This window comes from Montipora capricornis, chromosome 2 (genome assembly GCF_036669925.1).
Source record: "Montipora capricornis isolate CH-2021 chromosome 2, ASM3666992v2, whole genome shotgun sequence".
Classification (NCBI taxonomy): Eukaryota; Metazoa; Cnidaria; class Anthozoa; order Scleractinia; family Acroporidae; genus Montipora; species Montipora capricornis.
Window position 1 is genome coordinate 12,417,238 of NC_090884.1, and position 15,211 is coordinate 12,432,448.

Below are 15,211 nucleotides of genomic sequence, written 5' to 3' on the forward strand. Positions count from 1 at the left end.
TCGGTAGTTCTTACTAATGCAGGGACATTTTTGCGCGGTTTAAATTTATGCGGAGAAAGCAGAGCTTAGCAAGTGCTCGTGGTATCCAAAAAGAAAATTAGGGGTAACCACCTGCATGCATTTTTCAGAGATAAATTGAGCTTTAATTTGGGAAGGAACGCCATACATTGCTTTGTATTTTGGTTTTGCTAATATCGATTAATTATCTTTGAAAAATGAGTGGTTACCCCCAATTTTCTTTTTGGATTTTAATAGCACTTGTTAAGATCTGCTTTTCCCGCATATTCATAAAACTGTGCAAAAATACCTTTGAATTAGTAGGCACCGTCCTTAAGCTCCCTCTCCCTCTTTCTCTTCAGCTCTCTCTACAGAAAGCCAACTGTGATTTCGTAATTAACTCGAAGAGGGTGTGGTCGGGATCCATAGTATCCATCCATCCATCGATTAGATAGATGGCTTCACTTCTTGGTAAATTGTATGTGAAGTCATGCATATTTCAATCTGATGTTGTAATTTAATTTATTTGGAAATAAAAAGTTGTTAAATTTTATTATAACCAAAGTTTAACTAGTTCTTTATTTTAATTAGAGAAAACTCCGTATGGAAACTGGAAAAAAACCTAAAAGATTCAATTTTTCCATCCATTAATCCATCCATCGTGTCACAGTGCATGCCCTACACGATTGCACACCCCCGGAAAGGAGGGGAGGGGACTCGCATATGAAAGAGGCGGGAATGCTCGTTGTCTCGCTTAGGGGTGTAAATTTCGGATTTTGTTTCTGCGCAAGACACCGTCATATGTAACTTTGAAGATCTCGTTTAGGGTGGCACGCGAAGAAATACAAAAACATATCTTTCGTATGTTTTAAATATGGTTTCTTTTAGGGGTCGAAAAAGCATGGGCCACGCTCAGATTGGTCTTCTTTAGGGGTTTAATTCAAATTTCTGACGAGCACCCCGGACCTTCATATGCAAAGTCCGTCCCCGGAATGCACGCCAAGGTCTTGCTTGCCATAATGACAGAAGCTATTCAGGCCTTTATGGTGATATTTTGGAGGACGTTTTCAGGTGAAGGTTTTCCTCCCCGTTGATTGACGAGCGAAATCTGGGGCGACAGGTGCCATGCAAGTAAAAGCAGCGTTTTAGCAAGGACGTCTCCTTTTTATCTCCATTTACTGTCATCCGATTGACCCATAAATTTGAGTTTCCAAAAAAAGAGGGAATGGTGACTTTGTAGAACATTTTCTTAACTTTTAATCGCAAATGTAAACATTGGTTTTGCCCGTCTAGATTTTCCGTTTCAACTTGAACCCCAGAGTAAACACTCTTCCACGGCAGAAGCTTTCTATCCTCGTGGAAATGAAATGTGTTTATTTAACTCTCTTCTCTTTTCTGCCCCCTTCCACTCCACTCTCTCTGTAACTTGTAACTGGTTTGCTTATATTGCATCGACCCAAATTAGGAAACGCGTTCGATAGACGTTAAATGGAGAAAAAAGGAAAAGAAAAGGGCTAATCGGTACCTGGATTCCCTTGCTAGCGGTTTCTTCATTTTTTAATAACAGCGTCATATATAGTTATCACGAACCAGTCTGACCGGTCGGTTACTACACGTCATCAACATGGAGCCTGTTTCAACTACAACACGGAGATTTTGCAACGAGATGACTTCACTCATCGTTCATCGCTCTTCACTTTGTCATTATTTCTTAACATTTTGTAATATATCAACTCTAAGGCTTTATTGTAGGCCTTCGTAGTTTATTTATTATTTTGGCCATGAGAGCTTGGCCAGCATTGTTTTTCGTGGCTTTGTTCCTCGACAGCATCGGACGGTGAGTTGATTTGGTGAATTTGCCATGTGAAGAGTTGAAGTTCAGTTCATTTTAACTTTGATTTATTTTACAGTCTCCATGCTCCAGACTGGGACAAGAGAGTGACAAGTCAAACTGGTGAAAGAAAATCGAAATTGTGGGAATCACCACCTAACGCTGTCACAAAAACAGTGAGTTTTAGTTGCCAAGGAGCGCGGCACGACTACTTGAGACCGCTGGGATGCAGTCCATAGTCCACTCTATTTCAAACAGATTTAAGTTTTGGCGCTATATATTTAAGATGTCGAGAAGAATTAGAACGTTCAGTTGTTCGTCAAGCAACGTTAAGCAGTGATAACTACAAGCAACGTTTATATTAACTTGCGCGTGGGCTATTATGAACATTGGTCTGTGGATATGAATCAACTGAGAGTTTTGATTCATTTCTTGCTTGAACCAAAGCATACGATATGGACTTAAAGTTTCCATTTTCCATCATTAACCTTCAAACTTAGTAAGCTTAGATGTTAATATTAGTCAATAGCAAAAACTCTTGGTTCATTTACCTGTAAACAGAGAACACTTGAAACTATTCCAGCACCACCCCCTTCACAGTTTATCTTTTAAACGTGTCAAGTTACTCTCACACAATATTAAGCACCTGAACCTAAAAACTGGGGGGTATGTGGAACAACAAAGTCATTACCGTGCACCGGTTACTTGGTTGGTTGAGCTTTGGGCGGTCACGCAAGAGGAGGTTGTGTTTTCAAAGCACTCGGAATCTTGAAATTACTTAAGGAGAAAAGACTGCCTTTGTAATTTCATCTGCAAATAGGTAGACTTTTAAATCTTCTTGAATAAAGACTATAAACTGCAGGCCCCGTCTCAAAAATATCTTCCGTGTTGATAAGTTCCTCATGGAACATTAAAGAACCCACACTATTCAAGAAGAGTAGGGTAGGTAGCCCGCGGTGTTGTGGCTGTCCTGATCTACTCGTTAATTTTCCCATGGCCTCGCTCATTTCAAGAATGACATGTGACCAGGCGGGGTGCTCCAAATGGTCATGTGAGCAAGTTGAAAGTTCAAATGCGATTAATCGGTTTTTTGGGGTTCTAAACAGTTTAGTGATTTTGGTGTTATTATTATTATTATTATTATTGTTATTATTATTATTATCATTATCATTATTAGATTCTCTCCAGTTGTCGGGTGTCCTACTGGGTAATGTTTATTATGTCTCAGCAACTCCCTGTACTTAAAGGCACAACACTTTCTGCAACATTCTTGCACACTTCCAAAGAAGTCAGATACATCTACATGTAGCTTGCCAAACCAGGTCTTTGCACCTTTTGACATGCTTCCAAGAGCACTAATCACGATAGGTATTATTGTTGTTGTGATTATTATTATTATTATTATTATTATTATTATTATTATTGTTCTTGTGCTCTTGACTACTTCCTTCTGTGAACAAGCCATTTGAAAAAAATTTAATCCCTATTCCCTATTCCTGTGTACATACTATCTTGTCTGTCCCATGTATAATTTTAGATCCAATTGAAACCCTCAAATAGTTTACAAGCTTAGCATTAATAGTATGCTGTGCAGTCTGAGATCCTAGTCTAGAACATGTTGGTAGGGACCTTTCTCCCTATTTTCACCCTACCTTTTCACCAGAACCAAGAAAGCCATAATTTCCCTTGTTTTATTGTTACCAGGATTGAATTACAGTGGTGGGACATGCATCCTGCATTTTATCTCACCAGCTGATGTTTTTGTACCAAGCAGTATGTTTATTTATGATACTTTTACAATTTCTAGAGTTTATTTAATATTGTAATGTTATTATTGACATAGAACCGTAAAGATGCTCTAGGTTCTAAAGAAATGAGATTACAGTAAAAATTCAGTATCCAGCTTTTCACAGGTGTTTGGCTACCATTTCTAAGACACATATATAAACGTATTGGAACAGGACAAGTAAAAATATTGTGGACGTCGAAGCCAAAGTCTTGCAGAGGCTTTTGCTAAAAAAACAATGTCTTAAAATTTAATTTCCTCATGTTTGAAAATCCTGTTTTGTCTGGTGGTGAGCTTGTTTTAAAATCTTTCCTCAGCAACTAGTTTGACTTGTTCTTTGTTTATTTTTATGCCTCTAAAACTTGACAGACTTGATGTCTTTGAAGTGATTCTGTTAACAACACCTGTGACCCTTCCATGCACTCTGCTGTGCCACGAATAAGTAATTAAGTTTTAAGATTCATTCCATCAATGTCAGTGTAAGTTTTTGGCTAACACTGAAAATTGTAAAATATTATTACTTTGTTATGCTACATATACATGTAGAACGGAATTGTAACAAATACCATAGTTTTGTCTTTTGGGGGCAACGTTTCTTTCATTTGTGAGCTTTAAGAATGAGTACTGGTGTTACGAACAGTTAAATACGGAGAAGCAATTCCTCCTTCTGTGGGGAAGAGCAAAGTCTGGATAGCAAGAGAACCTGAAAACAGTTCCAAGGTCATCAAACATTCTCCTTGCAAAGTTAGAAATTTAGTTGTGGTCTGAGAAGATGCCTTACTGTATTTCTTTGCCTTAACCAGTGTTTTGCAATTGGAAGTAATTATTAATTAATATTACAATGATGGACTGAAAAGTCATGTGCAAGTATCTCATAATTATAGTCAGAGATTGATCATTATATCTTGAAATAAACCCTTAACCCATTTGCCCCTGGGAGTGAGACTTAGCACATTATACTCTGTCTAACACCAGACGATTTTACTCGTCAACCGGGGGCGTCCTAGGAAGCCTGAGGGTTGACTGGTGAGTATGATTCTCTGGCATTAGCCAGAGTAAAATATATAAGTTTCACTCTCAGGAGTGAATGGTGAGTGAGTGAACCTAAATGTTGTTAACCTGTCCACACCTTATGTAATTAATTATATAGCTGCATCAAAATCCAATGTTGCCAACAGATCTATTTTTTACTAATTTTTTCCAACTGGCCAAATTTAAAATAAATTGGATAGTTTTTGGCAGAAAGGGTACTTCAGCTTTGAACAAACCATCCAATTTCAGAGAAATATGGTTACTTTCCATCAACCAATCAAATGTCAAGGTAAATAAAAGGTCCCCGTTGGAACGTCCACCACACAGTGTATGCCAGTGTGACCAGTATCAGGTGACCATATTGCAGACTCAAGTGTGGAGCTCATCAAGGCAGCCCTACATCTTTAATATTGGACATCCATGGTATGATCAATATTAAAGACACCTGTCAAAACAAGATATCTGCTGACCAGTATCATGTGACCATATCATGGGCTCAAGTTTCGTACTCATAGAGGTCGGGTTTTTTTTAAAGTTGACTGCTGACTAGGTACTAGGTTTCAATTACATTGCAGGCTCAAGCCAGGTTAACTTCTTGTAAGAGTAAATAACCCAGGAGCTCCGCTTTTAGGCTTGGCTAAATCTATATGTTAATAATTCGAAAGGTGCATTTTGACATTTTGAACCTGACAATTTTGTTTTGAATTTTAATTGAAGGTGGAATCTGAGTTAAACCAAGCAGATGATTCATCAACTTCATCTCAAAGAATCACTGTTATCCCCAGTTCCTCTGCATTTGAACTGGAAGAACTTGCCACTCCTACAGAAGCCCCTGCTACCCCAAGCTATGACAGTGAACCATCCCTTCCTGTCACAAACACTGTTAGCAGCATTGAAATCCATGGACAAGCAAGCAACTATATTCTTTCTTCAGTAATTCTTATTCCCCCGAGCAACCCTTCTCAGGTTCAGTCATCCCAAGATGGTAAAGATCTAAAAGCTGATGAAGGAAGCAGCTCCTCTGAAAGAGCAGTGCCAACTGAAGAACCTGAGGTGTTTTCATCTGTTCTGGATTCCACGTAAGTAAGCTCTGACAGGTTAGATTTCACAAAATTCTGACCTTGATAAATCTCTGTCAGTTTGGCATCACACTGTTTTGTTTTCTCAAAAAAACACCCACTCACTCTTGCAGTGTAGGTGCAGGTACATGTATCTACACCGCTAAAAGCCTTCTCTCGTTAGTGAGCTCTCACAAATCCGTTTCATAATAGAGTGTTTTCCATTGTACCTAAATAAATTATAATATATAGTTTCAAATCTGAAGCAACACAAGATTTCTGAGCAAAATATTTACCATTGGCCTTATTACAGGAGTGTGATATGTACTGTACTAATGTTAGAGCTGTTTTCAGGGTCAGTTTTTTGACCAGGGTGAGCACGTAACCATTTCTATAGTAAGCAGCAGGTTTTTGTTATTCATAATCCATGTTTTAAGCCAACCATGCATCAAACAACTTGTCCAAACAAAAGTATTTTGAAGTTACACCATTGCTCTCTTTTCTCCTCTGACTCCTTCTCTACTTTTCATTGTGTTTGAATGTTAACTGGTTGGACTGTTTGCGTTTTTTGATACGTTGTAGGCCACCAACTCCAATCAGTAGTGAACTATCCCCAACCCCTCCATCAGTGTACACCACAAAGGATAAGGAAGATAGCATCACAGCTGATCTGAACCAAGCAGAAGAAGAAATCAAGCCAAAGGAAGAGGAGATGCCATCATTTGATGAATTTAAAAGAAGAGTTTTGCAAAAAGAGGAGGAGAAGAGCAAGCAGCAGAATGCTGAAGGTGCAAGTGCAGCTCCACAAAAACCAAAGAAAGTCAAGGAGCGTAAACAAAGCAATTATGCGTCAGTGGACTGTGGTGCAAAGATTCTTGAGCACAATAGCGAGGCATCCAATGCAGAGAGCATTTTAGTCGAGAACAAAGACTTGTACATGTTAAATCCATGTAGTGCACAAGTGTGGTTTGTTGTTGAGTTGTGTGATGTTGCTCAAGTTAAAAACATTCAGATTGCCAACTTTGAATTGTTCTCCTCAACTCCTGAGAGCTTCAGGATCCATGTCAGCAAGAGATACCCCACTAGAGAGTGGACAATGTTGGGAACATTTCAAGCTCGCGAGGAGAGAGAAATACAGTCTTTTCCGTTAGAGGAACCTATCTATGCTAAGTACTTAAAGGTACAGTTGTATCTTTCCCATTGTGTTGTACTTTTTTACTCACTTGCTAGGGCGAGTCAAAATGCAAATAACGAGTAGAAAGACTCAACGACACTACACACTAAAACATCTAATAAGCTATTTATTATCCTACTCTTTCACACTAACATTAATCTTAAGCAAGTGAATTTTAAACAAGCGAGAACGTGTGACAGATTTGTGCGTGACAAGCACGGGGCAAACGTCAGCACCTAAAGAAATCAAACCGGTTCTCTACTGTACAATAACCAAGTGTACAATATCTAACTATACAATATCGTGACGTATTTGTACTCAATTCGTGTTGTTTCTGCACAATAACTAATACAGTTGCATAATTAAAGCACAGTATTCTATCACAATCTGCAGTACTTCTGCTTCGATATCACGGCCGGGAATTAGTGATTTTCTTGTTTTTGTCAATTAGGCTAGTAACCTTAAACTAGTTAGCCAAATAAGTAGTCATTTGGACCTTTGAATGATATTTTGTACTTTTAGTGGAGGCTTTGGTATCTTAATGAATTGACTTTAGGCACTGCTATAGAATGCAAAATCATTTAAAATTAACAGGAATGCCAAGCATTTTGACATACGTAAAGGAGCGCATGTAGACAGGTCGTTACAGCTGTTCTGACATGGGCCAAATGAGCGATAGTCTGCCAAGTCCCAGCAAAAAAAAATCGCCAGGGTTCAGTTGTTCAGAGCTTGATTAAGCTAATCCTGAAGTCCTGGAAACCTTTTTAGTGTATTTACCAATCAAAGTAGTTTTCTCAAGATTTTTCAATTTTGAATTTGACTTTCTGCTTCTCAACAGGACAGCGTTTTTTTTTTTTTGACGAAAAATATTCAAAGCTACTGTGGGCTTTTAATCATGGATTAGTTTTATCGGATTTTGAACAACTAGGCCCTGGTTTCTTCAATTGATTGATTAATCGGATTCAGAGAAATCTATTGTTAACAGGTCCAGTTTTTTCAATAGATGGCCATCGATTTTGGTACATGCATGTTATTATAATTAGAAGTAGTGCATCAGAGAGTTTGGAGTAAAGTATTCGTATTTTACCAAAACAGGTCACCTTTTGTATACCGGGAACCTCCCATTGTGGAGGTTGCTGATAGTTTGTTTTTTTCTGTTAGGTTGAGATGCTGAGCCACTTTGGTTCAGAACACTACTGTCCACTGAGTCTTTTGCGTGTATACGGCTTAAGCATGATGGAAGAGCTCGAGGACCACGAGACAGAGGGAAATGACGATAATGACAATGCTGACAGTGATAGTGAAGTGCCTGTGTTGCCGTCACAACCTGGTGCCAAAATTGACGATGAGCATAAAACACCAAACCTGCTGGAGAGAGCTGCTGATACTGTGATAAGTCTGGTGAAGAAGTTTACTGGTAACCCTGAGGGCAGTGACAAAGAGAACAGTACTGATGTACACAAAGATGCTAATGATACTGTTAGCCCAATAGAGTCTAGAAATGTAGAGACCGCCGGTCAGAATGGATCGCAAGATGTGGGCAAAGGCAAACTTGTGACTCTCGTAGGTCATGAAGACCTTACAGAAAATCCACAGGAAAGCTCTAGTTATGTCTCTGGAGAAAAGCTAGATGATGTTAAGAAGGAGAATGGATCTCAACATGAGTCTGTGGCTGTTAACGGTAGCGATGAACAGAGTTCATTGTGTATGGGCGTGGATGTCCAAGAGGAATCCACGAAAACGTGCTTGGCTCTTAATTCCTGTCAATTGTTTTCTAAGGTAATTGGGAAATACAGTTTGGGATGTTGTCTGGGAAGATTGCTCTTTTCAAGGAGTAAAGACGTCACGGTATCGTTAGATGTTGCAAGAGGTACGTGTCGAAATATTAAGAAACCTCACAGGACTGATCCAAGGAGGATTACAGATGAAATGAGAGAGGATCTTGAACACAGGGATGTCAGAAGCAAAGAAGAAGACCCTGTGCCAGAGAAATTAATCCAGAAAAAAGTAGTGGATGATGAAAATTTGCAGGATCTTGGTACTTCTTCGGATGAAACAAATTTGAAGTTCTTGGTACAAACCCCCGAACCTTCATCTAGCAACGTGGAATTAAGGAAAAGCACTACTTCGCATCCAGTAGAGCATGACAAAACCGATGTCTCTTCTTCAAGAACTGTCCAACCAAGCCATTCATTAGACAATTTACGCAAGAATGAAATTGCAGAGGACAAAACTCCAGCCTTAGAAGACGTGTCACTTGTCACTTCCTTACCATTGAATTCCACCCAGGTTGCTTCAGTGTCGCAGATGGCTGAGGGTTCTGGGTTGCCAAAATTCACAGAATCCAAGGTTGACTCAGTAGAAGTAAATCATGTTGCAGATGGTCAACAGAGCATTCATGAACGGCCGTCACAATCAAGCTTGTCGAGTAGTCAGGCAATTGTGTTGGATGAGGAAAGAGTCGTGACATCCAGGGAATCGACCCAGCAATCCAGCGACCCAGCAATGAAGAACATTACTTCAGAAAGTGGAGAAGAAAAGACGGGTGATACGTCACACCCAGAGCAAAGGGAGGATATTGTGGAACACAAGTCATCAGTTTCGTATCAAGAAAATGAGGCTCCAAATTCCATTCACGTGATGTCGCAAGCGTCTCCTGATATTGATGTTTTGGAGACGAAACTCACAGATAAAGATGGACGAGAAGGTACGGCTCAGTTGCCTGAAAAATTACGTGGAAAGGTTGAAGAAGCCACAAGGGAGGTTCAAGAGATACCTTCATCTAGGGTGGTGACTGATTCTTCCAATGTGCATGCGGACCTTGCCAACACTGCGACCAAGGAGGTAGTTTCTTCTGTCGGTGAAAACAAGGAAATTAACAGTGAAATGGAAGGGTCATCAGCCACAACAGTTGAGTCCCAGAGTGTAGATTCTACAATTCAACCAACATTGCCACCCATTGCGGACATGCCTGACTTGTCAGAGTCTGCTGTTCCAATACCAGCTCCTCCCATCGTTTCAGCTCCTCCAGTCATTGCCGACGCAAGCCCAAGTAACTTACAGGCTGCAACGGTATCTTCAGATAGTAATCTTGATGCTACAATGCTTAGCAAAGCTCAGCAAGCTGCAAGTACCTCAGCGGGTACAGGGTCAATGGCTGGTTCAGGGCTGCATAAGGAGTCCATATTTGTGCGCCTGAGTAACAAAATCAAGGCTCTGGAACAGAATCTAAACATGAGTACACTATACATGGAACAACTCAATCAGAGGTAAATTACATGGAAACCTGACCAATTTTAGAGGAGCTCTGTCACTCCATTTTCGTCTTTTTGTGGTATGCTAAAATAACTATGCCTTTAAATCGGTAGAAACCCTCAAATAATGATGTCATTTGACAATGTTATAGACTATTTGCTGCCTTCTGGTGTTACAGGTACGGATGGCAAGGGCAGAAACGGCCCACGTCAACAGAAATTTTAGCCGAAGTTAGCCCACAAAACCTTAAACTGTGTGTTCTTTGCATAAAATCAGAGCACAACTTAGAAAACTACACAAGAAAAACTTGTTGACATTAGTTCACATCGTTGCGATTTGTTTGTTTGACTATTTTAGCTACGAATCCGTATTATCTTAAATGAAGAAAAATAGAACGAGATTATAAAATAGAACTCCAAAGAAAATAACGGATGTCAAGCGAAAAACTGAGCTCAAAGGACTTTCCTGCAGTTAGTCGTTTCAGTTGAACGGCATGTCAACAGTTGAAGAAAAACAACAGTGTCGCGATGTGTTTGTTTGCCTATTTTAGCTAGGAATCCGTTTGTTCGTAAATGAAGCAATATAAAACGAGATTAGAAAATAGAATTCCAAAGAAAATAACTGACGTCAACCGAAAAACCGGGTTCAAAAAGTTGTTTTAAGTTAAACGGCGTGTCAACAGTTCAAGAAAACCACCAACTCGAAAACAGCAAACCGGCAAAGTGTTGTCAGCAAAATCATGTGAATACTCGCCTTTTTGGAAGAATAACCAGGCCTTTTATTCCATTGCTGATGTTTTTCCCTCACTTTGCAACGGTTAGTAAGCATTTTAAGAGGTGAAATCCAATTCGTCGCACCGTAGTAAAACAAAAGGAAGCTTAAGCACGCGCGTTTTTGAGACGCGGTTGGCAACCGGAAGTGAGCTGTTTTCCCTCTTAACTTGTCTTCACACAACCACTTTTCACATTTACAAGTATGTTTTCTCCATTAGAGGTGCTTAGTATGAAAAGCTAGGTGACACTACTGTCCTCGCAAGCGACATGTTCTCTTCCGGTTGCCGTCCGCGTTTCAAAAACGTGCGTGCTCAAGCTTCCTAATATTTTCAATTAGCCACGACAGTTTCAGCACGGAACAGATTTCGGACCGTGGTCCGTATCGTGAAAAGCTGGACCGGCTACGAGCGCGCGATTAGCCAATCAGATTCAAGGGCTTAAGATTCCGGCCCGCTAAGATTCTTCAGAGAAAAAATATATAATTCTTCTTTTGATATGGAAAGTAGTTGCACGAATATGCATTCGAATTCTTTGAAATTTACTAGTAATAGAAAGATTTAGCATCGCATTCACGGCAAACGTTGGAAATTGCGTTTTGGCAAAAATCAAAGAAACTTGTTTGAATTCAGTTCATTTCTTGTCTTTAAGCTACCGCCGCAGAGCAACTTCTTAAACGAGAAGGTCACAGAAAAAAATATATTTTCAGCCTTTCTTGCAAGCAGGAGACTCATACACGGTGAATAACACAGCTCCTGACCCATATTTTTTTTGCTATAGACATTTTGTCTCAAATCTTCCATCTATGCGCAAACGTACATGTTTTGTCAAATTCACAGTTCTCGTTTTCCTCTGAACACAATTAAGCCACTGTATTGAAACAGATGAAAGACTTGTAATTGTCCTTCATCCGATGTAATTTCTGTTGATACAGGTATCGCAAGTCACTGGATGAACTGCAGAAGAATGCGGACAAGAAAGTTGCACTTCTAACCAATGCTACCAAGAAGGCAGAATCTGTTGTATGGAAATTGTATTTTAATAAACCGAGAGTAGTTTAAAAATGAAAAGAAAGAAAGGTTTCCAAGCCCGCGTAACTGTAGAAAATAATTAAAATGGACATTTATCGAGAAATACAACAACGTCCCGTTGAAAAATGTGGCGATTACTGGAAATTTAGTTTGACTAAACTGCCTTTAAAAAAATTAAGGATGCCGTGCTATCGTGCACCCACGTTTTCTACAAAATCTCGTTATGGGACCTTTTCGCGTTGCTGGTTTTTTTTGTTTTTGTTGTTGTTTTTTTGCTTTATTTTTCAACCTCGCGGTTGACTTCTGTTTGAAAGTTTCTGTGACTGATGCCATTTTGTTTGCCTTTAAAATTTGTAGATCAACAGCCAAAAGGAGCAAATTTCACAAATGCAATCGCAGCTTGATAACTTAACCTTCTTGGTGGCAGATATGCAGTCTCGCGTGGGTCAACTTAACAAGGAAGTGGTAGAGCGCCACGTGATTGGCTTGTGTATTGAAATCGTCTTAATCCTGGTGCTCTTTGTTGTGTTTGCAAGGCGAAGAAACACTCAGGAGCGATTGGACACACTACAGAGGCCAGGGCATTTTATGAATGGCCATGGTCCCCCAAAAATGGCAATTGAAGACAGCGAACATTATAAAGACAACAAAATTGATCCAGCAAGTAAGTGTTGTTGCGTGGCTGTGCGATGAGTGTGATATTCAGAATGAGGTGCGTTCTTTTTCTCTTTTAATACAGTATTGGTATGCTATTCCCTCCAAGCCTAGTACGGAATCAAACGTTTTAACGCGGCGTTTTAATTTTAACGTTATTTTATGCATAAGTTACTCAATATCAAGGATCCCAAGAGTTAGGAAAAGTCTGTCCTCCCTTTAACTATTTTAAGTCACACCCAGAGAATTACGGCGGTGTTATTAACCCTTTCACTCCCAAGAGTGACACTTATAGATTTTACTCTGGCTAACGCCAGACGATTTTACTCGTCAATGGGGAACCCCACGAGAGTGAAAGGGTTAAATAACAATGCGAGACAGGAGACAGACTGCAGTCATAGGCAACCCGATGGCTTCTATTATATGTTATAGTTCACCACTAAATTTCCTCCGATTCTTATTGGTTTAAATTGATCACGTAACGCGATAGTGCTCGTCCGCGGAGAGACACTATCAGCCCATAGTGCCCGTCCGAGGAAAATACCCGGATGGATAGTAGTCGTCCGCTGAAGTAAACAGTTGACAGTTGTACGCTATTCTTTAGCCAATGTACGCTGCGAATTATTGACATTTGTGACAGCCTGTACGCATGAATAAATATTTGATTGATCTGCATTAAGTGGATTTGACTGTTTTTCAACTGGCGCGCAGAAGAAAATTTAGTGGTGAGCAATAAAGCAACCAGAGTGTTTATGCCTCGGAACTATCGGTCTGATAGTTGCCCCTTGGAAATTGATGTTCTTAAAACTAGCATATTAGCCCTCGAAGCTTCGCTTCTTCGGGCAAATATTTGTTTTAAGAACATCAAATTTCCGCGGGGCAACTATCAGCCGATAGTTCCTCGACAGAAACACTCTATTGTTTAAATAGGAGTGGGCGGCACTCCTATGCTTTTGGACAAAACTTGTCCCCAATAGTACTGGTACTGATTTTGTCGACTTCAAAAATGGTTGGAAAGCTTAGTGACCTTTGGAGCCCGCGTGCTGCCCGCAGGACTGGGATCAAGTCTGCGAGCGGTATCTCCCACTACAATACACCTCCCGGTTAAACAGAAATCCATAACAAATGCATTTATTCGAATTATCACCTCCCTCAGTGTGCATGCAGGAAATATTTTACCAGAACCTAGTTCAGTGGCCAAGGTTACAGGAGCATCGTATTGCTGATGGTTGCGCTTAATGTTATTTTATTCTAGGTGTTCTGTCCGGGAAACAACAACTCCTTCGAAGCTTTGGAAACACGCTAACTGCCGAGACAATCGGAGCAAGCTCTATCACTGATGACCTTGAAAACAAAGCACATAAGGTATGGAAAATGAACGGTTTGTGTGTGTCTTATGATAGTATGGAACAGCTTTTGTGACCAGTTTTTGTTTGAGTGAGAGTAGTCCCTTGCGAGAACCATTGCATAACTTAAGGTACGTCTCTGGTGTTTAGAGAGGCTAGATAGATGTTAGCTACTTGTAGTAATTTTAAACGAAAGATTGTTGCTTGCCAGAAATGCTTAAAGTTCTCTCGCTTAAAACTGAGTAGGTCTCGTTTATTTTTGGCTGAGGTAAATCGCTTTTATTATATAGCTTTAAATTACTATCACAAAACCCACTAAGAAAGAAATAAATATTTGAATTGCGGGTTATAGACGAAAGATAGAGGTGATAATCACACTTAGCTGGATAATTTATTTATAGACACCTTGAAGTCGCCTGAATTTTTCAGGTGCCTATAAAAAGTGACAGTTGCTTAAATTGTCCAGATAAGTGTGAGGATCACTTCCAAACCCCGGCGACCAATACTTTCGTATCGCCTTCTGTCATTAAGAGAATTGGCGAAAATTCTGAGTTGGTGGAAGAATTCTCGAACTTTAACTGACCTCTGAGGTTTTGTCCGTCGAGTAATTCATCTTTGGTGGGGATATTTGTTGTGCTGTGCAATTTTGCTTCAACTTTATTATCGTTTGTCCAAATGAAAGGATGTGTATCAGGTTTTAAGCACACTGAATTATTTTTAGGGGGTAATCACATTTTTTCTTTTGCAGGCTGACAGTTTCAATACTAATGATAGTAAGAAAAAACGGAACCGGAAGAGCAAATCATCGAACACTACCAAACCTCCCCCTGAAAGTTCGTGGATTGATGCATCCATTCAGCCTGAGCCCTCTCCTGACAGTCACGTGAATGATGACTGCACGCCTAGTCCTGCTAGTTTTCTTAGTCGCACCGCTGGCCTGTTATTCTTTGGTGCTCGTGGATTTTTTGGTGGTTTTCAAAATCCCTGGAAGCAAAAGAAGCCGTGCACTGTTCATAGTGATCCTAATATTGCTGCCATGTCTGATACGGCCGAAGTCAACAAAGTCCCTGTCAAGTTAAAAAATCCGAGGATAACACGTGCGCGAAGTCTGGATTTGATTCCGGAAGAGCCGAATCTACACAAATATGTTTCCCCACCCACACCCCCGCTGCCCTCCGAGATTGGAGTGATGTTCAAGCGTCCCCCGGACTGTTATTACTCCAAGAAGGGGAGTGTTAAGAACGTGGCATCGGGTGCCTTCAAATTTGGGAAATACG

General features: G+C 40.1%; 1 protein-coding gene across 1 annotated transcript in view; it reads left to right on the top strand.

The window, feature by feature from the left end:
* The first annotated feature begins 1,608 nt into the window (after nucleotides 1-1,608).
* Nucleotides 1,609-15,211, top strand: part of LOC138038869 (SUN domain-containing ossification factor-like) — a 14,360-nt gene continuing 757 nt past the window's right edge. Inside the window, exons 1-9 of the mRNA XM_068884946.1 lie at nucleotides 1,609-1,834; nucleotides 1,908-2,004; nucleotides 5,364-5,725; nucleotides 6,287-6,884; nucleotides 8,040-10,147; nucleotides 11,838-11,925; nucleotides 12,292-12,598; nucleotides 13,844-13,953; nucleotides 14,683-15,211. The exon at nucleotides 14,683-15,211 is cut by the window's right edge and continues 757 nt beyond it. Of these exons, the coding sequence (XP_068741047.1) occupies nucleotides 1,779-1,834; nucleotides 1,908-2,004; nucleotides 5,364-5,725; nucleotides 6,287-6,884; nucleotides 8,040-10,147; nucleotides 11,838-11,925; nucleotides 12,292-12,598; nucleotides 13,844-13,953; nucleotides 14,683-15,211 (4,255 nt within the window). The 5' untranslated portion in view covers nucleotides 1,609-1,778. The remainder of the gene's footprint in view (nucleotides 1,835-1,907; nucleotides 2,005-5,363; nucleotides 5,726-6,286; nucleotides 6,885-8,039; nucleotides 10,148-11,837; nucleotides 11,926-12,291; nucleotides 12,599-13,843; nucleotides 13,954-14,682) is intronic.